General features: G+C 44.4%; 1 protein-coding gene across 7 annotated transcripts in view; it reads left to right on the top strand.

The window, feature by feature from the left end:
- Window positions 1–25,828, top strand: part of JMJD1C (jumonji domain containing 1C) — a 159,153-nt gene that overhangs the window by 90,148 nt on the left and 43,177 nt on the right. For 2 of the 7 annotated variants that reach the window (XM_064429945.1, XM_064429948.1), the window contains exons 1-2: window positions 8,468–8,608; window positions 12,827–12,940. Coding sequence is in view for 1 of the 7 variants with exons in the window: in XM_064429944.1 (XP_064286014.1) it covers window positions 12,827–12,940 (114 nt within the window). In the remaining 6 variants the exon portion in view is untranslated. Of the gene's footprint in view, window positions 1–7,571; window positions 7,810–8,109; window positions 8,152–8,467; window positions 8,609–12,826; window positions 12,941–25,828 lie in introns of those variants that run through there. The other 5 variants (XM_064429944.1, XM_064429946.1, XM_064429949.1 and 2 more) reach the window with 4 other exon arrangements.

A 25,828-nucleotide genomic window follows, 5' to 3' on the forward strand; every position in this document is an offset into this window, starting at 1 on the left:
TTCTCTTCCTCCCGCACACAGGTGAGGTGAGCAGTCTGGTATTTTTATTTGAGGAGTATATTTTAGCATGTTGTCTCAGTAAGATAGAGCTTTCTATAAAGATAATTAAAACATAATGCACACTGTTACTCAAGTCTTAGTGTTTGGAAATATGAAAATACTACTTCTGAGATACCCTTATGGGTAAAGTGTACAATGTTTAGAATATAAAAAAGACATATTGCAAAACACAGACAAATGTTCCAGTGTGACCTTACTCTCAGCAAGCTGGGACTAAGAGCAAAGAGGCACTAAGTCCAAAATGAGTAATCCTCTCCCTTCATGAATGGCCTATGGGAATCCATAGACAGCCAGATAGAAAGCCTAAAGAGCTGCCAAATGAGGTTCCTGCTTTTCTGGAGACAGTGGAAGTAGAAAAGGAGGAACGAGTAGAAGTTGCAGCCTTTTGATTATTCACCAACACCCCCAAACCACCCTCTTCCTCCCCAGTTCAGAGTATGTTGCAGATTGAATGTGCTTATTCTACAGCTCTTACTGTGTCTGACAAACAGTGGAATACACTTCTGTCAGTAAAAGGGAAGTGTAGACCTGGAGGAGTGGCCCTGAGGAGTCATTTGCTTCTCAGAAACTGAATCCAAATTTATGCACAACAACTTTATTCACATGATAACATGAAGTAGGCATTCCCCTCTTTCAGCTTCTATGACGTGTTCTTTTAAAATACTGCTCTCAGTTCTTGATGTTTTTTTCAGTATTTTTCTTCCTCACCTTCTGTATGTTTTTAAGGCTTTTGTTATTGCAAATAGCTCCAAACCGGAGCTCCTCTTTAACATATCCAGCTCTGTTTTAAGAGCCAGTTCCACTCCCCGTAGAGACTTAGCTGAGTTGTCCCAGCCTCCTACTCAAGCGACCATTTTCTAGCATGGTGTGAAGAATATGTTGCATGCCCTGGGTGTGGTGTCAGGCATACAGGGAGCATTTGATGTTCCAAGAGTCCTATGGGGCTGCAGGAATGGAAAATACCAGCACGGGTGCATGCTCACCACGGCTGTAAGAGGAAGTGATGCCTGCAGTGAGGTCCCTCAGAACCACACCCTGACTCGCCTCCGATGGAGCCAGTGGCTTGTTTCCAGCAGGAGTCCCTGGACCAAAGGGCCTGCCAGCAGCCTGAGCAATCAAGGAGCCTCCACTTCAGTGGGAAGCTGAGCTTTCTGTGGTGAGGATGCTCCCGAGCTGTTTTAGTGAAGAGCAAGAAAAATGCAAAATAAAATACAGTCCATTTAAAAGACAGGAAGATGACTAAGCTGGTGAATAAGATGCTCTAGACAAAGGACAGGGAGTGGCAGGGCAGAGGAGCTGAAAAAACAGCAGAATTGGGAAAAAAACCCCAGTGCTCTGGAAATTCAAGTTAACAAATATGTAGGGGATAAGATGGAAAAAGGTGAGGCAGGTATTAGGTTCTGGGTAATAAGAACAGAAAGGGACCTTATGAAAGCTAGATCTGAGTGACTCAGGAAAGAAGATGAGCTTCTGAGAGGCAGTTGGGAATGTAGTCTGAGAGGAACAGGAAATAGTAGGAGGGTGAAAGGTGGACTCCTGTTCTGTAATGGACTTCAATTAGTGGGAAGAATGAGAGGGACATGACACTACTGCTGAATCAGAAGAGCAGAAATGCAGTGGATGTTTAGAAGCCTGAAGCTGATTTTCTTATTAAGGTTGTTTTTTCTGGAGGTGAGGCTGGAAGGAGGCCTGGTAAATGAATGTTATATCCAGTAAGTTACAGGGGTAAAGGATGCAAGAACATTGTGAATGTTGCTGATAGGGCTGGAAGAAAAAAGAAAAGCCAAGAAATGAGTTGGGTGGAGTTTGGCTTCACTGTGATGGAAGCAAGAAGGCTGAAGAAGCATGAATACTGCAAAACATGGATGGCACCCAAGTTAAAAAGGGTTTGATGAATATTGCAGACGGAGTGTGGGTAAGAACATTATGGACTTGAAGCTGTTGTGCTTTATGAACTTGAAGCTGTTGTGCTTGCTTTGTAGAAGACAGAATGTGTCCCAAGGTTAATGAATGTTATGGCACATTACCACGACAATCGAAAACTCACATGAAAGTCCAGAATTCCCTTGTCCAATGAGTTCTACAACAAGCACAGAATAAAAAGGCTTCCCTTCTGCACAGAGTTAAAGTCTGAGAGTGAGTCAAGGGCAGATGACACACATAGACAGGAGGTGGGAAATAGAAAGCATTGCTTATGAGGGAAGATGAGGCTTCCATCAAGCAGTGCCCAAGCCACTGTCAAGGTTTTAGAGGTCAATACAGCAGGCAGAGTTTTAAGGAGAAAATGGAAAGATGTCAGTGAATCAGCTTGGCTAGTGTTGCCAGTAAATTGTTCCTGCAATTGGTAAATGAGTGATACCAGGATTGGAAGATGCTCTGTCGGAAAGTGCAGTGTGATGTAATGGGGCTGCTGGAGGAAGGAAGGCAAAAAGTGGCTGGGAGTGTTTGTGACAGCATTGTGCATGGTCTGAACATGTGTGCATTTATTAAGGGCAGAATGAAATGCAGAATGAATATAGGCAATATAGACTGGTGCTCTGAACTGTGGGGAGGGGTAGAAAAATATGTTTTATAAGCTTTGTTAGAAAGACATGCACCCAGAAATGAGAGAGAGCAGGACACACATAAGGTGACATTGATGTTACTCAATTTGAGTAAGTGGCAAGGGTGCCAGCATTTTGGATCAATTAATGAGGGAAGGGGGATTAGGGAAAACACAAGTCTTTTACAGTGGTCTAGGGCTTAAAATCAGACATCCACAAAGTGATGCCTGAGAGACTGCTCAATATTTTGTATTTGAACATAAATCTGGAGTCAGAGCACTGTCCAGCAAATAAGAAAACTCATACAATTCTATTGACTACAGTGATGATTTTTTTTTTTTTTAAGGTCATGCATCTGGTTTTTCTTTTACCACAATTATTGGTCTCCTGTTGCAGCAGGGACACTGATTCAGGACACATATAGCACCAGATCACTAAAAGGGCTTATTCCCAGAGTTGTGTTAACAGTACTGGTATGATGAAGTAGATGGGGATGAAGTAATGGGGAAAATTGCACAGTCATGTTGATGCATGCAGCATTAAACCCCATGATGCCTGCCCAGGGAAGGACAAAATTGGTTTTAAAAGCAGATTGAAAACATTAAAAATATAGAAACCATATTTTAAATTGGATTAATTTGAAATATACTCTAACATCAGTTAGCGCTGATCTGGAGTGTATTAACTGTACTGTTGCATATGTTCCTTCATGTACACTCTTGTCCTGTTTCTCAGTTTTGAAAATTACTAAAGATAGCCTGGTGAAGTTTTTGCGTGTCTGATTTGCCCACCTCGATAACCAAAAAAGGAGAGTTAAATGAAGAATTTGCCAAATGAATTGGCACCTGAATGCTAGTTACTGCATTTTTTGTGTTGCAGCAATTGTTTCACACACATTAATTTCTCCTTTGGACTTTGGCTTCTGCACTTAAGTACAGGGTCTGAACTCGATGGGTTGCACAAATGCATAATGAGAAAGTTAATTTCTCCACTAACATGAGGCTGACCGTAGCTCTGCCCTTACCCTGCATTATTTCTGCAGGAAATATCTGCAGGACTATCGCTATGAAACCGTTCTGCTTGCTAAGCAAATGTGGAGCAGCACAGACAGGAAGAAGATAAGTAGAAAAAAAAATGCTAATTTAAATGCTGAAGACCGATTTAACTAACCTTCATTTGTTTCAAAGTTTAAATATTTACTCATTTGCAATATTTGCATGCGCTCTTTGCTGGCCCGCAGCAGCGCGCACGTGGGTTTCTGTGGCTCGGCGTGAAGAAGGAGCCGGGTTTGCAGTTCAGGGGGTTTTCAAGGGGTTCTCTGCCTGCAAGAAGCCCGAGGGGGTCACAGCAGAACGGCTGAGCCATTGCCGGTGTGGCATTCCCGGTGGCACGGGGCCCGGGCTGGCTGCCGGCCAGCCCGCAAGGGCAGCGGCTGCAGCTGCCACCGGCCCTGCCGCTGGAAAACCTGCCAGGCCCTGCAGGGGAAAAAGAGCAGCTCTTGCACAACCGTGCCAGCACAGCCCGGCGTGCAAACAAAAAACAAACTGAAAACGTCCAGCGGAGGACGGCAAAGCCATCCGCCACCTGGGATTTTTCATGCAGTCACTAAAAATACAAACCCTGCAGAATCGCTGTCCTCACTTGCGTGGCCTGAGCCTGGGCTGTGCTGCAGCACACCGGGGAAGTTACAACCGCGATTTTAGGAAGGGAATGTTTGCATTTTTCCGTTGATTTTCATGATTATCTGTAGTTCTAGTGATTATCTGCAAAATAGGGCACGCTGTGTTAGCAGTAATACATGTATCCTGTGGCAGGGAGCCAAGGCAGTAATTGAAGGTCAGGGATTGTTTGTCGAGTGCAGTTCAGTGTGCTGCCTGATTCCATAGGGGACTGGCAGTGCCAAAGAACAAAGGCAGCTCTGTTCTGCAAGCTTATAGTATGGCTTGTTTGACAGAGCTCGGGCCCAATTGTGAGAGGGAGCAAACAGTAGTGGAAAACAGTGCTAAAATAATGTGACTACTAAATGAGCCTTTTTAAAGTGTAGTAGTTTGCAAATGTCAAAACCAGGCTTGGATAGGTGCTAATTTTTATAATTCTTACTTAAAATTTTATCTTTATGTGGCAAATCTGTGTTTTGTTAATAACATACACATATATATTGTAGTAAATTTTGTAAGTAGTAATGATGTAAATGTCACTTTAGTTTGCCTTAGTCTACTTAACATTAACAATTACACCAGTAGCAACTTCCTTGGTTTTTTTTACTTCCAAAAGGTGTTTTACCACTTAGTGGATTTTTCCTGAGGATGTCTTTGAGTGAAACTCTTGGAGATAAGTGTTGCTGAGTTAGTATTCCATGCATAGCTGGTGCAACTTGAGAATTTTTAGCAAAATCCCTCTGTGGTAATGAATTGGTGGTGCTGGGCTGGGTATTAATATTCTTTGTTACTAAGTCGCCATCTATTAATAAAGCTTTGTCCAAACGGGCAAACTTGCCTGTCCTCCAGACCATCTTGTGATTTGTATTTTAATAGTGTCTGTCTTGGATATTATTAAGGATTGCCTGCTTTGACAGTTGCACTACATTCCACCCAGCTATCACAGCACCACTAGTTCAAGAGTAGCGTGAACTATGTTGTGCTCTCTAATAGGCATTTTTCATTTGTTTGCCCTTCCTGAAATAGCTATTAAGTGTCTGGGCCCTTAAGAGAAATGGTAAAACAAAACCTAAAATTGTATGAAAAAGGGGGGAATCTAGTGGTGGAAGTACTATGTCTTTGGGATGCTCAGTACTTCTTGGAGGTAATCTAAAGTGTGCTTTCAAAGTAAAATTGAAGGTTATACAAGTACAGATTTAAGTTTGGAAAAATACTTTGTTTATTGATTACTTGGCAAAGTCTGAGTTCCAGGATATTTTCTTGTGTCAGCTATTACTGATAGGTCAAGTTTTATTTCTTGGTGGTGATGAGGCCTCTGAAGGACCAAGTCTGTGAAAGACTGTTCTGCCTGCTTAAAAAGTGTCCCTGTTGCTGTTGGGTGGCAGATAACAAGGCACACTTCTGTTCTAAAGGGGGAACAGCAGTGCAAACTGCAGCCCCAAACCTGGAATAAGGCTGCATTTTAGTCTTTGCTACTGCATGACCTCTCAGTACTGGTGAAAGTGACTGAGGTGTTATTCCCCCCTACCCAGTGAGAGGTGGTCTGGAGAAAAAGGAAGTGAAAGGAAATCGGGTCAGAATGGTATCACTAAGATGTTTAATTTTTTTTCTCTGGAGATAAGGCAGTGCAGCCCTACCATGGCATGGCTGGGGCAGGAGGTGTGTTGTGGGGGAACCCAGGAGTTAGTGAGCTGTGTTCTGCTGGTGGTGAGCCCTGAGTGGGTCTGGTGAGGGGCTGTGGCAGGGCTCCCAGAAACCAGAGGAGCAACTGTCCAGTCTGGGTGGTCAGGAATAGATGGAGGCTGCTCGAGGCACTGCTGCCTCCCCGCAGCCTTGCTGCCATATAAGGCTGCTCAGCTGCTTGAGCCAGCCCGGATGGAAGACCACTTAAAAAGGAAAATCAATACAATCAACTGCCTCTGCTAGTGTCCTTTCCAAGCGAAATTCAGGAGTCTTGCAGTTTGAGCATGGGCTGGGTAGTGCACAAACACCATGTACAGGTAGCCTGGTCCCTGCCCTTGCTCGTGTGCTGTTACGGAAGAAAACCAGCTTGCTGGAGAAAAGCCTGTGGTGGGTAGAAAGCCTTCCAGTTCGACTTTAATACTTAGCTGTACCTAAGTATTTCATTTCAGAGCGTAGTATGTTATAGCATTCCAGTACACCTTTAAGCTTACATCATTTGGAATAATTCAAGATGAGAACAGAGATGTAGTCATGCATTGATTTCCCATTATTCTCATACTTTCTTGGCAAGTGACACGCCTTGTATTTTTTCCGTGAAGTGAAAAATGTACAGCTGTTTATGTTTAAAGAGACTGGGGAAAACAAATGTCTCTATTGCAACCTCCCTTGTGATTTTGGGTTTTTTTTTTCTTACTATCCATGTTTATGTATGTGAGCTAAGCTCAAGGAGTGTATTACAGGTGTTTTTACTAAATTTCTCTCTGGAAATAATTTTCTCATTAGTTAAGTGTCCCCTGAACCATTTCCCCCTGGACTATTCAGTTGAAGTTTCCATGTGAACTGTAAACAACTAGTCAGTGACATTAGCTAGTGTTGGAAAGTGTGAAAACGTGGGGTTTTTGTGTTTTGGGGTTTCTTTTTTTTTTGGGGGGGGGGGGGGTGTGTGGTTTGGGGCGGGGGGTCGTCAGGCAGAAAATAGGTTATATACTGAAAAAAGACAATGGTGTTTGAGGAGTTTCCGCGAGTTGCCGGGCTGCGAGCCCCGCTGGGCGAGCACCGTGCGCTGCTGCCGAGGGCTGCGGGCTGCGCGGCGCTGGGGGCAGCGGAGCCGCCCACCGCCCTCTGCTCCGGCTGCTCCTGGACCCAGACCAGGCACTGAGATCATGCCTGACCCGCCCTTCCTTTTATTGCCCTTTTTTTTTTTTTTCCCCTCGGCTGAATGCAGACGAGCTGCAGCCCTGGCTTGCTAACTTCGCAAAGCCCACCCGCGGGAAGGACAGAGAACAGCTTTCCAAGGCCGGGCTCGGCCCCGCGGGGGGAGGCAGCACTGAGGCTGCAAGCGAACTTCGGCGGCAGCAGGAGGCTCAAGGCCCGCGGGTGCCTCGGCCGCGCTCCCGAGCCGCCGCCACACGTGTGCCGGGACTCCGCCCCCGCGGGACGTGGCCGCGGGCCGCGCCTGCCGAGCGCCGCCTCTTCCCGCGGCGTGCTGTGCTCGCCCGACGCTCCGCTCGGTGCTTCCCCGCCGGCTCCTCCCGCCCCGGCACCGCGCACTGCGCGCCCGCCCTTATGTAAGCGGCGGCATCGGCAGCGCGCCATGACCCAGCAGCGGGGACGCGCCGGGGCCTCCGCAGCGCGCACAGCTGCGCGATAGTCCGCGCCGGCCCCACAAAGGGCGGGCGGTGAGTCGCCGTCGTCCTCCTCCTCCTCTCCCTCCCCGCCGCCGCCTCCTCCTCCGGCCCCGCAGTCTCCGCCCCCGGCACGGCCGCCCGGCCCGACCCGGAAGCGGCGCGGTGAGAACCATTTTCCTTGTGAGTTCAAAGGCGGAGGCGGGCGCGGAGGTCCCGCGGGCTGGGCCGCCGGGCGAGGTGCGTACCGGCCGCCGGGGCGGGGGGAGTGGGACAATCCGCCGCTGTGGTTCGGGGCCGCGGGGGGCGCGCCTCCGCGGGATACGAACCCCCGCGGACACTTTACTTTGCGACGGGCGCCTTTGTTTGCCCTCCGCGGCTGCCGGGGCGGAACGGGCCGCGCCCCCGGCCCGCGGGGCTGTCGCGGCCCTCAGCCCCGCTCCGTCCTGTCCCCGCGGAGCGCGGAGCGGCGCACGTGACGAACGGGCTCCCGCGGGGGCGCGCGCGGCGCGGCACGCGGCCGGCGACGGCGGCTTTGTGCGGGGCCCGGCGGGGCCGAGAGCGCGGCGACCCCGGGACAGCGTGAGTACCGGGCACCGCCTGCACCCGCGGGGCCGCCCCTGGGAACCGGGAGAGAGGGAGTTCAGGAAAAAAAATGAGGTTTTGTGGTTTTTTTTTTCTTTCTCGGTTAAGTTTATGCCGTTAAGGCGGGGTGCGGGAGCGGCGGGTCTCGGTGCCGGCCGTTAACGGCGCGGGCCCCGCCGTTGGAGCGGCCGTGGGCGCCGTTGGTGCGCCCTGCCATGCGGCAGCCCCGGCGGGCAGCGGGCCCGGCTGGCGCTGCCTTCTGCCCGCGTCCCGACGGGCACTTCCTTCTGCCCCCCCCGCCGCAGGGCTGCCAGAGTTCCGCCCGGAATAACGCCTTGGCTGGAAACGGCCGCTTCCGCAGGGATTGCAGGCAGGGTAATCCGCGAATGAGGAAACCCCGTGCTCGATTTTAACGTCAGATCTGCTTTGCTGATCGTCCGCTCTTTTCCACTTGGTAATTCTGCCTTTGAGTACAAACCATGGCAACAAACAGGCGTTGGAAGAGAGCTACAGCTGTTTCGAATGATTAAGTGTCATAAGGAAAAGGTGCCGGTGTTTGCGGTATTGCAGACTAAACAGCAAGGCTAGAGAACAATATGTGGAAAAGTTTACTGAATAGCATGTAAAAATTAGGTTTAATTAATCTTTTCGATTTCTGTGCTTTAAAGAGGGAGAAGTATAGAATGTAGATGTTTTAGTGTAGGAGTGGCTTTCTAAATTACATTATTAACTCTTTAACAGTCTGATTGGTTTACGGCATAAATTCCTTTAGAAATATTTTTTAAAAAGGGTCACTGCGGTAGGTGTGCGTTGTAGGATGTGTGGGGAGCAGGCTTGCGGCACAGAGCGCCCAGCTAGGCAGGCTGTGAGCTCCAGCGAGGCAGCTGAGGCAGTGCTACGTGCGGGATGAGCTGGGCAGCAGCTGCGAGCTCAGCTGTAACCCGAGCATTTGCTGCATTGAGCCTTCTGGGTGTCACAGCCTGGCAGCGCCCAGCCTGCAGCAGTCGAGGTGCAGCAGCGTCTGGAGCCCTGGCCGGTGCCAGGGAGCTGCCTGCTCGCATGCTGGAGGCAGATTATCCCCACTCCAGCTGTTTAATTGCTGTAGGCAGAGGTAAAAATGCACTGTGTGCTTGCTTGGTGCTGCTTCCTGGGAAAGTGGGTCCTGTGATTGCTGTGGGGTTTTTGGAAAGAGAAATAAAGAGATGACTTGTGTTATTGGGCATAAGGAAAGGCAGTCACTGAGTAATTTGCTGTTACTGGTATTTGGTGAATGCTGTTGAATGGTTTTGTGATTGTTTGCTGTGAAGTGATGGTAATTTATGTCTTCTGAAAAATTATGGGAATTTCCAGAAGGTCCAGAATCCAATTCTCAGACTCAGTGCAGTGTCAGCTGCCTCTTGTAGGCAGGTTATTTCTGGCATGAGCTGGGGTAAAGTCATGGTGAGGGGGCAGAGTAAGAAACACCTTTATTCAGCATCAGGGAGCTTGTTAGCAAAGCAGCCAAAGAGAGTGTATGTGTGTTCATGGAGTTCCCTTTGGCTAAACAGGGAAATCTGGGGGGAGAAAGTAGGATTTTTTTGTTTGTTTTAAACATCCAGTTAGAATAGGGGGTAAAGCCAGATATCTCTTAAAATTGAGTGCTTGAGTCCTCTACTTAGTTGTGGTCTTTGGGGAATTGGGTTAACATATAAAACTGCTTTTACAAGCTACAGGTTTGAAAGGGAGACTTTAATTTACAGGGGTTCAGTTTTTCCTCATTTCTGCCAGTATGCTTGGTTGTCCTTAAAGTTGTCCTCCACTTTGGGAATGGAAAGAGGGAGCATCTGCAAGGAGCTTTTCCTCTGAAAATCTGCAAGGAGCTTGTTGGACCTTCTTATATATATTTTCATGTCATTACATGCCTCATATGCTTACCTCTAATAGCTGACTCCTGCTTGCTGTGCTCTCAGTCTGTGTTTCTTTGGGCATGTGTGATATATAGTGTGAAATTCAGTTATGTCTTCTATTTAAAGTTTTTGAAATCCCTAACCTATGCCAGGCTGGGTGTCTCCTTGGTGGCCTGCCTATCTCGTGGAACTGATGGAGTCTGGACTTTGCTTTTCCAAGAAGGCGTTTACTTAAGGGTGGTGTTTTGTTGTTGATAGTGGGAATGTTTTTTAAAAATCTCAAGTCATGTGCAGCTGAGTGGCTATGTGCACAGGAGGAGGTCTGTGACATGGCATGGTTTTGCTTTATTTATTTACATATTTTTCCTCTGTGCTTGTGGGATAGCCTGCATCCTCCACATGAGTATTTTGGGGGCGTTGACCTGTCTAGAGGCGTAGATCTGTGAAAGTAAGGGAGAAGGCATTACGTTTCTCTTCTCAGAATAATCACACAGATATATATTTGGAACTAGTTCTTTTAATACCAGTAGGAAGATAAACCACTGGCTCACATGTACCTTAATCTGTGGTGTTGTCTGAATCCTGAATGATAACTGCAAGCCACGTTCCACACAGTTTCGTTTTAGCTGATGATGTGGTATGTCCTGTTTGTAGTCGGAAACTCATTTATTGACCTGAATAATAGCTCAGAAAGTTAGAAAGAAGGCAGTGTGGGAAAAGTAGAACAGTGTGAGGGAAGACATGGGGACAGTTAAAGAGCCCAAGGACTACAACATTGGCTTTTTCGAAGAAAAATCTGCTTGTGAGTTTATACACTCAACACTTTGCAATTTCATGATGTGAACTCCACCCTCTCTTAACCATTAGCAATACAAGATCCATTATAGGAAAGTGATGCAAGAGCAAAGGCCCTTTCTTAGCTAATAGAGGTTAAATAATTATTTACTATTTGGACTCTGTAGTTGGAATATTATCATAAACTCTTGCTCCTCCAGCCCTTTCATCTAGTTACCACTTGTAGAGATGACTGACTGGAGGTGAGGTTTGGCTTTTTTCCTTCCTTGTCTGAGAAAAAGAGTAGCAGCTGAAGTGAAACCTTAAAATAAAATGGAAACAAGAATGCTGTGCATTCAGTTGGAGCATTTGTGGAGTTTGATAGACGTATTAGAAAGTATAATGTATCTCCCATGAAGAATTCTCTCATTTGTTTAGCAAGTGCCAGAGCTGAAGCTCCAGAGACACTTGGGTTATATTTAGCCTAATCGCGAGGCGACACCTTTGAAAGTAGGTAATGAAGCCTGATAAAACCTTGAGTGCTCTCTTACGAGCTGCCTGCAGACTGCCTGGCTCAGGGCAGGTCACTGGCTCTGCTGCTGCCCTGCTTAGTGGCTTTTGTCAAGTTATGGGATTGCTTCGTGCCTCAGTTTCCCCATCTGTAAATAGGTCGTGGTGATCCTGCCTTCCCTTGTAAGTACTTGGGGTCTGTTGCTGCAGGATGCTGCATGTGAGCTGTGATAGCAGCATTTTACAGATGTTGGTAACATTTGCACAGTGCTCCATGTGGTTTGACCTGCCCTTGTTTCTCCTCTTTGTCTTTTTCTCCTGCATTTTAAATATAGAATCCGTCTCAAAGGGCTTTTTTCTTTTCCTGTTTTCCCTCGTTATTATTTTTTTGTCCTGTAAAATAACTTTCCTCCTATTTTTTTCTGTCCCTCCATGTTTTTTCCCCTGGCATCCTGCATGTTCTTTCTGCCAGTCATTTCTTTTGTTCACAGATGTCTTCCTCTTGCTGTTCCTGTCTGTCCTCAGAGCAGCATTTCTCTCCCCTTCATCCGCTGGGATTTCCTTTTCACCTGACTCATCCCCAGTAGGTACATCCCTGGGCTCTCCTTGTACTTCTGTTCCAGGAAACCCAGCCAGCAGGGAAGGCTTTGCCTGCTTGTCCCCTCTCAGGGGAGATCACTGGAGGCATGGCGCCCTCCCTGCTCGCCTGCTGCATCCTGCTGTGCCTGGATGAGGGCAGGGGCTTTGGGCAAACACTGTTCCAGGCTGTCGAGGAGCCTCCCTGCTCCCTTTTCTCTGTGCCTGGCTTTTACAGCAGAGCAGGGAGATTCCTTGCTTCCTCCAGCAGCGAGGGTCGCAGCACCTTGTTGCTTTGGCAGCCCACGGGGTGAGCGAGGAAGGCTCCTGCCCTGAGCGAGTGCCCGTGGGCTCGGAGCTCGCCGTGGGCTCGGAGCTCGCCGTGGGCTCGGAGCTCGCCGTGCTGGAGCAGCCGGTTGCTGCAGGGAGGAGCGGCTGCGGGGGCGGCAGGAGCAGAGGCAGAACAGTTCAGAGATGGGCAGGGAAATGAGATGGTTGACTTGAGGCAAGGTGAACGATTTCAGAACAGGAAGCGGGGGGAGGGATTTCTCTGCAGTCTGCTTCCACTTGAGCTGTCCTTAGTATAATCACTGCTGTGCTAGCTGGTCCTGCAGGCAGGGAGAGAGGCTCTGCGGGCTGAGCTGTGTGTTCAGGATGGAATGGTGCTTCTGTGGTAAACAATCTTGCTCAAGCATTGTGAAGGAGAGGAAGAATGTGTGGTGTAGTTCTCTTTTCTAGCTGGTTTTCCACCAACAGCACAAAGGAAAAAACCGACAGAACACAAAATCCTTTCTTGTATTATTAGTGACTGTTATTCTGTTTTAGCTTGTTTTAAGGGAAGAACATGTCAGCATTTATACAATTTTGGGAGTTTGATATGCTGAGGGGTTTTTTCAGTTGCCTAATTTTCCCTTTTTTCTTGACAGACATTCAAGCCCTTGGTTGGAAAAAGTGTATACAATTCAATTACTGCAGTAGAATTCCTTGTGGACAAACAGCTGGATTTCATAACTGAAGATAGTGCCTTTCAGCCCTATCAGGTAAGAAATTTGACTTGTGTATAAATACTATCAATTTAATTTATTTAGAAGCTGTGATTTTACTATTGTTGAAGTACATTTTATGTTCAAGTTCTGTGCTACAGGAGCAATTTCCTATTGGTTATTAGCAGAGGTTGTTCCTTGTTCTGTGGAAGAGTATATTGGGTACTCTATTATTCTAGTTAATCTGATCATGTCAAGGTGTACTGTGCCATGAATATTACTGTAGCACCTTCAGATAAAATACCTGACCCCTTTAAAGGTTAACCAGTACCATTAATTGTAGAGCAGGTAGAAGATAGTATCCCTCCTTCTGAAGCTTTCATTTCCAGGTCTTTGCATGATTACAGTGATATTCCACTTACTGATTTTTGGTTCTCTTGGAAAATGAATAACAGAAAATGTTAGTATCTTAAAAAAGAAACACTCTTCTTACTGCTGCTTGCTAAAATTTCCCGTATCCTTGATTTTAATGCCTCTCCATTAATTAGAAACACATTAATATATTAATGTGTGTGTATTTAAAGAGCAAGAGAATTAGTGATTCCCCCCTTGCCGCTTCAGAAGAAGGTCTAAAAATCTCTTCTATGACAAATAGAAAAATACTTGATACTTCAGTTTGTGCTGAACTGATTGCAATTACAATAGCCATAAATTCCTCCTTATGGCTTGGATGGTACACTGTGGTGATACAGAAATAGTACTTAGAGGCTTGGAATAACAGATGGCCCTGAATAAATGCTATGTAATTTTGTCCTGACACCCCTTCTTCCCTCCTGCTTCACCAAGATGTTTTTTCCCCTCAATGCCAAATACAGAGCTAGAAAAAGAGAGTGGCTGAGAGAGAATCCTGGGGAAAGGGAGGTTCAGTTCATGGAAGGGCTGGTGCTTTTGTGTGTCTGTGGTAGGGAAGCCAAACGAGTTGAACATTTCTCATCAGGGTGAGGTTACATGTTATGACTCGAGCTGCTAGCACAGTTTGGCTCTGCTGCAGACGGCAGCTCCCACTCAGACCCTGCACTAGCACCTTCAGTCCTCTAAACCAACACAGCCTTGATTTTGGAGCACAGGAGGGGGGACACGGCGCGGGGGAAGAGCCTGTGATGTTGATGAGCTGAGCTGGATTAGCCCAGGGTGCATCCAGTGCTGCAGCTTCCTCCACGGAGGGGGTCAGGGTGACGCAACACAGAGTGGGATATCCTCCTTTGGCAGCAGCAACCTCTTAAATCAGCTGAGCCATGAAGTGTAAATTCACCCTCGGAGTCCAGCCGCAATCTTCCCGATTCATTTTACAAAGCAAATACTGGCACTACTGTCTGTCCTTTGCCTGAAATCTGTCAGGATCATGTGTCTGGTAATGCTCATTCCAGTAACAGTAATCAATCTCCTTTTGGCAGTGGATCATTTCTGATCTGAACAAAGCAAACGGAACATAGGAGGACTGCCTTTTGTTAAACAATGCCATTGCCAGGCAGTGACACAGCGATGTTCTATCCATTTTAAGCCCTCCAAAGAATATTAAATGATAAGGCATTAGACTTGGAAGCACCTTAATTTGGGAAGGTGCATTCAGATTGAAGGTGTCATTTTGTAAAATATGTCATTTGAGCAGACAAAATATATCTTGATCAGTAATACGAAATTAGCAGTGTTGGCGACTTCACTTCTCAAAGACATATTCACCAAAAATTGCTACAAAGCAGTAGCTTGTCGAAAATAGTTCCAGAGATAGGCTTGTTCTCCCTAACTGTTGGCCTCTGTTTTTGACACATAGAGGGCAACTCTGTGTTAGATCAGGCGGTTTCCTCCTCTCATGGAGAAAATAGTTACCTATTGAAACCTGAGATGAGGGCTGTTGATCTGTATCCATCCTGAGTAGTTTGGTGACAAGATACTTAAATTGTTTATTTTAACATTACAAGACGTTTCCTGACAGAGATGCCTCTAAGTACTAAGGCACCCAGAATCTGCATTTTAACTGGATATTGCTTGGATATTGAGTGTAGTAGCATAAAAGAGCATTGTGCTCACTGATGAATAGTGCAAAGATTTCTTTATTTGAATAGTTATAAAAAGCTTGAAAAATGTTTTTCATAGGAATATCTCTTCACAGGGCTGGCAATATCTCAGTGCCAAGTTTTACAAGTTAATTGTGTAGATAAGAACTTTACTGAATGATCATGTCTTCAAGAGAATAGAAACTATATGTACTAACAGTGTGTTAGACAGAAATATTAGCTTTATTACTGAGACTTATTTTCTGCACAAAGATAGCTGAAGTGGGAGGATTGTTTCTATTCTTTTTGCATGCTGTTTTCTGTTAATGCTAGAAATCACATTCCTAGCCATTAGTCACTTAATGTAAGGTCGTTTGTACTTGTATGTTTTTTTGAAAGACCTCCCTTTTCTTTGCCATAATGCCAGGTCCTAGAGGAATATTTGGTAACTTCCTGTTAGTATCTCCTTTGCAAGAAAATGGTGGTTTTGCTCCCTTGTTTAGTCTGTAAAAGCATTGATCTCCTTGTGAGCAGGAGACAGAACTGAGGAATCATTCTTTGCAGGGATGAGTTAACTTTGAGTCTTCTGAAACGTGTTCAGTTTTTTGTTTAAGCTCTCATGGCTGCACATTTTCAATATGAAGTCCTTAGAGACCATGTTGACCTAAACACTTTTTTATTGCATTTTGCTGTCAGTGCCTAAAATTCCAGTATCTTCCTGCCAAAACAAACAAAGTTTGAATTTGTGTGGGAAGACTCCATTTCACTTTAGATACAATTCTTAACTACTGACTAATTTTTCCCATCATTACATAGACTCATAATACTGGTAATGGGCAGCAGACGAGTATTTGGTATGAATTATGCTCACATCAGTTCTGATCAAGAAACAGTGGTGTTTCACATAACTATTGGGCCAAAAGGCTTCATGAATAAGGTGCTGCTGTCCAGTGTAAAGGTGACAACTGCTCAAAGCAGAGAAAACAGCACACTTGGCATCCTTTCAGACTTGGCAGGAAAAACAAAGTTTGAGTAGGCAAAGAACTAAATTACTGTCGTTACCAGAAGTGGTTCTTCCAGAACAAGATTAAAGAGACTTTGGCAGGACTTCTGGGGAATTGTGACCCATGCATTCCCATGGCATGTCTGCTCTTTGCATAAATAAACATGTTTCAATTGTTAAGAGATTCAGTGACCTTGCTGAGGGCTAGATGAATATCGTTAGTAAAAGTAGGGTATGCTGCTGCATTATATGAGCCCCCTTCCATGTCTTCACAAGGTTTGCTATACCAACTGTAACACTTGAATTTGTTCTTTACTGCTAAATGTGCATGTGGTTCTTCTTTTGCCTTTTGTGTGTACTGCTTAGAATCCTGCCCTTCTCTTTAGAAATCGCTTGGATTCTGTATGTGTGGTGTCTTAAACACCAACCTACAACTTGTTTCCGGTGGCTTTTATCTCTGTTGTTTCATGGAGGATGTAAACTGTATTATTCTCTATGTGAAACTTGTGTGTGACTGAGTGACTCATTCATTAATCTTGGATGGTCAGACCATTTAGTCATGTAGTTCTTTTTATGGTGGTGAGGAGGGGATCTTGAGGATAAAGCAGATGTGAAGGTTTGCTGTGGTACTTTTCCTTAGCAATGGAATGAAAATTCTGTCCTTTGCAGGAAACAGACATAAAGTTTACAACATGCATTTTTTATATCAAATTAGTATCTATAGGAAGTTTAATCTTGAAATGGACATGTAGGTTAGGTCTTTAATGTGAATTCCACTTGGCATTCATAATATATCATGTGTGTTCTGTGTTTAAAAATTCACTAGTGTAGTGGGTTTAATAATGGTTCTCGGTATAGTCTGAAAATGAACACCTTTCCAAAAAGCTGTTTTAAGGAAAAGTTACAGTTAAGTGTACACATGTAAGTGTGACCTAAATCAGATACTTTGAACTGAAGTGGTTTTCTGTAATAAGTTACTTGTACTGTTCTGTGACATCTATGTGTGTCTGTTTTGTGATACACATATTAAGTTAGGCAGCAGCAAAGCTAATCATGCCTTAATTTGTTTAAGCACTGTCTTTTACTTGAAGGGCTATAGATGGGGATGTGAAGCATTAAAGCCCAGCATATGGTATGTGTGACCTCATCAGAGTGGTGGTTTTGTCTGGGTGGTGTTTGGCAGTGCCCGTCACGGACACTGTTGGACTGAAGTGTGTGATTCTGCTGTTGCTGGCTGGAGCAGCTGGAGTCAACTGCATTATGCTTTGGACAAGCAAATGAAGAATAACAAAAAGTGTTTTATATCGTGGTTTTTTCATAGTAAAATAGGCTTGTGGAAAGATCTGGAAAGACTCTGCTTTGCCTGAAGCAGTGAGTGCATTTCAGCTGTGTCTGGGTCGGGCAGAGCAGGAGTGCATGATTGATTATATACTTCCAAATATGTACATACTGTGTGTGATAATGTATTTCCAAAGGATTTCTGAGCACACAGCACTGGAGCAAATGTGCACAGTGGAGGCAGGACAGAATTCAAATGAAGTTCCTTCACAATCATTAAATGTCCTGCAAAGGGTATTTTACCACTTAGGGAGGAAAGTGGAAGGGTGCACAGTCTTTAAAAAGTCCTCTTGCTTATTTGATTTAAAGAAAAAAATCTTGCTGAGAATGAATATTTATGGTGAGATCTCTTTTCAGGCCTCACACTCTCCTTCAGAACTTTTTTTTTTTTCCCTGGGAGACAAACCTGGTTGCTTGAGTGTTTCAAAATGGTACAGTCTGCCTGTCTACCTCTGTGCTGAAGGTTGCAGATGTAAAGATAGGGCAATGAGAAATCCCCCGTGGGAGGTGTTGCATGAACAGTGATAGGCACCTGTACTTTGCCCTTTTTCTAAATGTGTGTGGCACGTCTGAATGCTGGCAGGTCAAATGTCTAACACGCCTTAAAGATTGTTGAAATAATCAACTTTCTCACTAATCATGCAGTAGGTACATCAGATACAGGACCTAATCCACTCTTATCTTGATCTATTACATATTCAAGTCATATATGCCATTAAGAAAGACTTGAGTGAAGGGCTATGGGCAACACCACTGCTCTGCTTTTCTGTTCCTTTTGGGCAGACATTGGATATTTCAGACCTGGATGTCTTTGGGTTCTGTGACTTGTTTGCTTGTAGTAGGAGCAAGTAAGCTGGGCTTGTATAGTAATGACATGTGCACATAAAAAATTCTTTAAACATCTTGAAACAGGGATAAAATAGTATTTTTCGGTCTGTATTTTAAGCACCCCATAATTATATGTGCACTCATCTTTCAGACTTCTCTTACTTTAGGCTTCAGGCTTAAAAATAACTACTGCAGCTGAAAATTGCTTTTCCCATAAACTTTTACCTCCACTGATGGGCAGGCAGGAGCTTTTGGGGTGGGACCCACCCTTTGAGGTTGCCAGGAGCAGCTTGGGAGCTCCGGGTGCTGGCCACAGAACCTGTGCACTCCCCTCCTGCTTTCAGTTCCTCCACAGACAAAACCCAGGCACACACAGCTTTGTGCATCTTTAACTCCTCTCAGTGTTGTGCTGAGGAACTGTCTTGATTCTTTCCCATGTCTCTGGACCACCCATAAGGAGTCCAGCTGGCTTCCCTGGCAGCCTTGTAAAGAGCCATGGTCTAAACAGCTCGTTACCGACACGTCGGCGTTGCAGCGTTGGGCTCCAGCATGTGGGGAAGCACAAAGCTGGTCCAGCTAGAAGTGGGTCAGATGACTCACCCAGTCCTCACTCCCAGCAACACGTGCAGGACAGGAGAGTTTCATCCCAGTGCTCACAAAAGGAGAGGAATGAGGGAGGAGGGATTGGCACCCTCCATTTGTAGAGTCAGAGGGATGAGTACATCATCTGCCCGAAGCCTGTATTTGTGCTCCTCTTTGAAGAAGAGCTTCTTGTTTGAGAACTTCCTCTGTTTTCTCAAAAGAGGTGGAATAAAATGGCCCCTTTCTGTTTTACCTTGATCTGGTGAGAAGTAAGAGCTTCAGTCACCTTTTTTGTCTCTCAGCAAGGTTTGGCACAGGAGTGGAGTTGTTCAGATCTGCCAAGCCCTAGGGAAGTGAGCAGTGTGGAGGGGAGGCCATCAGTCACAGGAGGTGACGCAGCTGCCACAAATAGTGTGGCTCCACCAGTTCAGGTGGAACTGCTGAAGCTGTGGGAAGATACACAAGGAAGAATGGGGAAAGAGCTGGGAGGTCCTTGGGATAAGCTGGGGTTATCCCAGTGCAGATGGCACTCAGATCCATAGGAAAACTGTTTTCCTTCCTCGGTCATATTCTTTCTACAATTTCTGCAAAACCAGTTCAATGATTTGATTTCATTAATCCTACTCTAGGAGGTAGTATTTAAGTAAGTAATTAAAAGACTGGATTTCAGAATGGAAGAGATAGAACAAAACATGCTTCTTCTTTGAAGGTGAATATTAAATCCTTTTACTGAAGTATTTTGGTACTTGTGAAAAGCCATGCTTGGGATTACAGAGTTTAAAAATACATCCAGTGTTTCTGGGTAAAAATTTCCTGTATTTGATCACAAGTGATTACTTTTTCACCACTAAAAATCCATGGAAAATACCACTCAGTAGTAAGTGAAGGAAGCCTTATTCTTGGTTCTGAGTCCTTAAAATTTCCATTTCATCTATTAAAAATGAAAGTTTCAAGTATTTTTCTTGTGTGGTGGTCCTGACCAGCCCTGCTTCTGTAATGCAGACTCAGAGTCAGCTCCTAGAGAAGTCTGTTTCCCATTATAACCAGTTGCTGCTTTGCCCCTGTGTTCTTGGTTTCCCAAGTTGCTCTTTGTTGGGATTGGAAATCCTCGGTGCTTTAGGGATCCCAGAAGTGTGAATGCAAGTAAGCTCTGCAGTGTTGCATGGGACTTTGTACCCAGAGCAGGAAGAGAGTAGGCATTCCTGCATTTCAGGTAGGGGGAAACTTGAGTTTCATGAAAATGTGTTCTTATCCAAATTAAACCTTATCTTGACACGATAACACAGTTGCTCATTTGGTGAAGTGCTCATGGGTTTGTTTGCTTTCGTTCCTCCCTTGGACACAATGTCCCTTTGTTCTGGCTGCCACTCTACACCTTTTTCTTACAGAATGTATTTTTTAAATTACACTAATAGAAGTAATAATTTGTAATCTGGGGTTACTGCTTCACAGGAATTCTGCTCCACAGCCTTCAGCAAGCTACAGTTAGTAGAGGTTAAGAGCTATAGCAGTTCCAGGTTTGTGTACCTAATTCTTTTTCCAGGCCAGACATCTGGGGAGAAACTCAAGTAATTTTATACCAACTTGAATTTTTAAAATTAAAACCAAGAATGAATCTTGCTGTATTCTTAGATGTTGGAATAACTTTACCGAGGGCTTGATGTACAGAGCATTATTTATTTTTAACAGTATACTAGTAATTACAGTTATAAAGTCTTTTTACTACTATTGTTTGTAAATACTGCAACCCCCCTTTAATCTAGCAAACATTTCCTGTCTTTTGAATGGAATTAAAGTTAACTGTTCCCTTTCTTCCCTAACCTCCTCTTCCTGAGTGTATCTGCTAGTATTATTGAGGGTAGTATTTTAATGTTTTTGCTGAGCAAGTGAGTTTTAGTCGTAGTAATTTCTGTGCATCTCACTAATTATTACATTTTTTGTGATTTTAGTTGTGAATTTTAACCATGCAATTTAGAAATTATATTTCAAGCATAGAGGCAGGGGTTTTACCCCATTTGAATGTTTTCTTCCCTTTCATTGTCTTATCACCATGTCACACCATTTTGGTACATGGGAGATAAAATCAGGTTAAAGCAGGTTTCAGAATGCATAAGACTTGGTGGCTGAATTATGATGCTTGACAGGCTTGAGCTTTTTTTCTTCCCCATGTGATGTAGCTCACTTTTGAATTATGTCTTCAATAGGAATTTTTTTTGGTTCTACATGCTAGGAGATTTGTCTGTGAAAAAATATGGTGAAATAGAAGATCATTGTATCAATTTTAAACTCTGAATGACTTACCTAAGTTTACCCCAGGGAATTTATTGCAGCAATAACTGAAACATCCCTGTTTTCTGATTAGCAATTTAATCTTTCCTCTTTGCAAGACCGTTATTCATCGGTTCTATAAAAGGCATATCCACTCCTTTCTCTAGAGTTGCAGAGGGCTGTGGTGTTAATCCAGCTGTGATATATGTCCCAGCTGGTCAGATCTGTTATTTATAGGGAAAATTCCTAAAAAGGCTCCAGCAGGTTGTAATGGAGCTCTCTACAGGAAAAAAAGATAGTGCTGCTTTAAATCCTGTTAGAAATTAACTTTGAAAAGTTCTCTGCAAATACAGTGGTACTTTTAAAATATGAGAAAAATGAGTTTTATTTTGATCTACTTTCATAATACCAGCGTGTGGGCCAACATGTATGTATTTGTATTCTAAGAAACACATTATCAGATTAATCTGTGAAAGCCTGAAAATAAAACATTAATGTAATTCAGTGGGCTAAAACACTGGGGTTTCAAGAACATTTGGATGGTATCTGATGTATTCTTTCTGCCTTAAAAAAAAAAATATATTTTGGTTGTTTGTAGGGATTCATCTTCTGCCCATAATCCTCAGGAGTTACAGAGAAAAGGAGCTGGATAGTTGGCAAGTTGTATGTTGCCAGAGTTCCTATTTGGCAAATAGGATTGAGGATATGCAGAAGAGACTAGGTAGCTGTGTGATTACTGTTGGTAATGTAAGCTGGTGGTAGTTCAAATTCCAGAGCAGGGAGTCATTCACCAGAGTGATACACTGGTGGATATCTCTGGGAGCTGGTGTTGATTCTAGGATCTGTCATCACACAGGCACGTATTGGACAGTTTTCTGCAGTTCTCTTCTGCAGACTGAACTGAGAGGCCTTTGCTCTGCTTCAGTAAGCTCTCAGTTACCAGTAGTCTTGTCAAGGAATATGGTATTGCTGAGCAATGGAACTGTAAAAGCTTTGATGGAGGTGACTGCTGTGAGCTAGGAGAGGACCTGTCTGGTCAGTCATTTTCTGTGGTGATGGTGGGGCACAGCCTTCCTCCCAGCTGCCACAGCAACCTCTGCTGTCCCTCGTGCAAGGAGCATGTGTCTGTTGTGAAGCGGTCAGTGCCTGAGCAGGCCTCTTGGCTTGGTTTCTGGTTGCCCAGTAGTCCAGACACCTAGTGACCAACAGAATGTACTTTCTTTTTTTTTTTTTTTGATTCAAGACACCTTCATCTATACAGCTTGTCCTTCAGCTGATGTGATTTGGTTCTTGTTGCATACCTTCTGAAAGCTGTTCACAATTCACAGGGTGTCTGGTTCTCAGTTTAAATTTTAATATCAATGTACAAAAGAGATTTCTTCAATCTACTTACTTAGCAGGTCTCCTTGTTAGCATCAACTTCACTCTGCTAATTGCTTGCTTCAGGGAAATGTCTGCACTTTGAGGTTTCTTTTCCCATAGTGGCAGTGAGTTGCTTAGTGACTCAAAGGCTGTTCCAGTATCGCCACATGACTGAGTGGCTTAGGACCAGTACTCCCTCCCTGTTTCTCTTACAATTAGAAAAAACAAAATGCCAAATTAGTACAAGTTGCATATTGCTGAGATAGATGGTGGTGATAAAAAAAGTGGAGCCTGCCCTGAGGAAGCGGAAGGAAATGTGATTCAGTGGAAAATGAAAGAAAAGCAAATGTGTGGCTGTGTCAGCAAAATGAGAGGGAAGGTGGACATGGAGCAGTGTAGTTGATTTGACCTTTGTTTGTCTGCATGTGGAGAATATAAGTAGTACAAACAGTCACCACAGTGTTCTAGGTGGAAGCTGAAAGCCCCTCTGTCTTGTGGGTAGGAGCCACTTTTTTTGGCAAGTCTTGGATGCTAAAAGATACCTGACTTTGGGGGAAGAGTTAGCTTTTCTGATCCAGATTGTCCTAGCTGCTCAGAGAGTAATATAATTTCTGAGCATAAGGGTCGTCTATTTTTTTAATCTCTATTTTCAATTGCAAGACTATTGTAGATGCCACTAGAGCAGCTTTTAGGTGGGTTATTGACAATATTTGTCTAGCCCAGGTTTGGTTTTGCTTATCAATTGGTTGTTGCTTATTTTGCTGCTGGATGTTCATCCTATCCATGTCCATGGTGTTCTGATTTCCCCTCTGCCTGCCCACACCAGATTGTCATCTACAGATAGAAGAATAATAAACTGACTTGTAAAATATAAGTTTTACACTATGCCCATTTCACCTGAGATATTGATAGTTTTATAGGAAGGCAAATACCTCTATTGATTTTTGTGTAAGTTAAAATAATGGACAGTATTAGACTACAAGTCAGATTTTTTCCCTCCCTGTATATTTATGTTCCTAATGTTAGTATACCAGTTATGCTTCCAGAACTGAACAAATCAGTGTAATGATGCATCTTCAAGCCTGAAATCAGAACTTGAGAAGTGTATGTAGCCCTGATCCCTTGGTTCTCAAACCTGATAATTAAAATTTTAAAGTCAGTTTCAGCTCCTGAGGTAAAATGAGGAAGGGAGTAGGAGTGTGTGGGGAGGAGTATTATGCATAGGGAAGAGTGGGGAGCAGCAGAAAAATCGTTGATAGCTTTTCCTGAGAAATGTTAGCTTTACTGACAGTTGGAAAATCACTAAATTTGTATCCTCATCTTTTTTCCCCTTGTAATTTTAACTTCCTACTTACAGAAACATAGTCGTTGCAGTTACACACTGAAAATAACCCCTAATCTTTAAATGTTTGTGGTCTGAACTATCTATAAACATTTGTCCTTGGAACAGAGCATTGCGAGCCCCTTGCTGGGTGGGGATTAGTTATCCCAGTGGTGTGTGCTGGCCCTGCGTGCGGGGCGAGCGTCACTGCCCATCCCTGCTTTCCCCAGGGCCGTGCCTCTGCGCACGTGTGAGCAGGGCTGACCTCGCCTCGACTTTGTTTCTGCTTTAGGGGTCAGGCTTGTGCCTTCAAGCTTGACTTAACTGGTTCAGATGCAGCCCAGCAGCTGCCGGGTTTGAATGAGGTAAATTGTGACTGTGCGCTCAGAACAGCAGAAAATAGGTCAAGTGTGGGCTGGGTTTACATAGAAAGCGCTAGCGTCGCCTGGTAAGCCTAAGCCTCTTCTCTCAGCTCAGACAAAGCCGTTTAAGGTAAACTGGGAAGTTACAATCTCCCCAAAAAACTTTCTAGCCTTTCTAGCTTTCCAGCCTTGGTGCTTGTGGGTGGCGTTGCCCTCGGTGGGAAGCGTGGAGCAGGAGGGAGCTTGCCCTGGTCGGGTGGATGCGTTCCCAGAGCTGTCCCCTCTGCTGTGGCTGTGCCTGGCTGACCTCCTGCCCAGCAGCTGCACTGGCGTGGCAGCTGGGGTAGCCTTTCACTTGTCACAGAGAAATCAGGAATATTCTCCTGACCAGTGGTTTACGCATGCTGTGCGTCTAGGAGGAAGCTGCAGGAGATCTGTATTTAGACTCATCTAAATTTGGTTGTTTCCCTCCTAAGCTCTGGTGTGGTCTGTGTGGCAGCCGCAGTGCCTGCCTGGTAATACCCTCGGGGTGTCAGTTGCTGCCAGTTTTTCTGTGTTTTAGTTAGATTCTTATCTTTTGCCACTGGGAAAAAAAAAGTCTGGTAGCAGAACAGATGGATACTACCAGTTCATAGGTGATGTTCTTGTTGTGATATTTGGTATTCTGCCTATCCGCATTTTGTGTGTTTTTTCTCACTCTGATGTCAGGCAGGACAATGTTAAGATTGAAGGTTTGTTAAAAATTACTGTCAGTGAAAGAGATTATAGATCAGTGATATAATCATGTATGTCAGGTGACATAATCAGTGAAAGATGAAAGAAAAGGATTTTGCTGGTTATCAAGAAATGAAAATAAGGAGAGAGTTGTACAGGCCTGCTTTCAAATGAGGTAAAAATTAACATGAATGTGTTTGAGGCTGAGTGCAGGTACAATATTTCCTCTTTATGGGAGAAATAAATCAGAAATCGGTATTAGAGGACTAGTATAAATTCTCAGCTGTTTAGATTTTGAAAAGTGCTTTTTGCTGCTACTGTTCTGCTCTCTGAAGACTTGTGGCAATCAGGAGGGAAGTGTTGGCTTGTTTTCACACTGCAGTTCTCATACCTAATTTCTATGCAGCTGAAGTTCAGTGCAGTTGTACAAATGAGTTGCTGCAAAAGAAAGAGAAAAAGAGTTGGGGTCTGATTTTATAGAAGCTAATATTCACTTACGAAACAAGAACAAAACTGAAGGTTCAGGACACTTTGAGGTTTTCTTTTACACTGTTTGAATTTAAATGTAGTCCCTCTATCATTAAAGTCCTGACAAAATGCTTATTTCAATGTGCAGTGCATACTGTGTAAACATTGTAAACAGGACTGTCAAGTTGGTTATGTACTAGTTTCATCTAATTCGTGTCCTAAATTATCAGAAAACCTCTAAGCAGCCAGAGGAAGCTATAGTTAATTAAGCCACAGATGGTGAGGACTAATGTGGCGTTGACCTTTGCGAGGACTGCAAAATCTACTTAGTCTTTCTCTGGAAAACACTAGCTGAAATGAGTTCCTACTGATATTAGGAACATGTCCTTGATGCATGAAGCCAAATGCAGAGACACCATGACCAAGGAATGAGGTTTCCCAAATGAAGGTGTGCAGGTTCCTAATGTGTGATGTGTGTTGAGATGTAGTCTTCAGGGCTCTAATTTAAGCCTTTTTAATGCCAAAAGCCACTGTTTTTCTAGGACTGGCTTACCTGGAATGCATATTGTCAGTTCTCCTTCTCTTCTTCACTGACAGTGGGGAGTTGGCAGCTGACTGGAGTGTGTGCGCTGTCCCATAAGCAGC

The sequence above is a fragment of the Passer domesticus genome, chromosome 8 (assembly GCF_036417665.1).
Source record: "Passer domesticus isolate bPasDom1 chromosome 8, bPasDom1.hap1, whole genome shotgun sequence".
NCBI classification, from domain to species: domain Eukaryota; kingdom Metazoa; phylum Chordata; class Aves; order Passeriformes; family Passeridae; genus Passer; species Passer domesticus.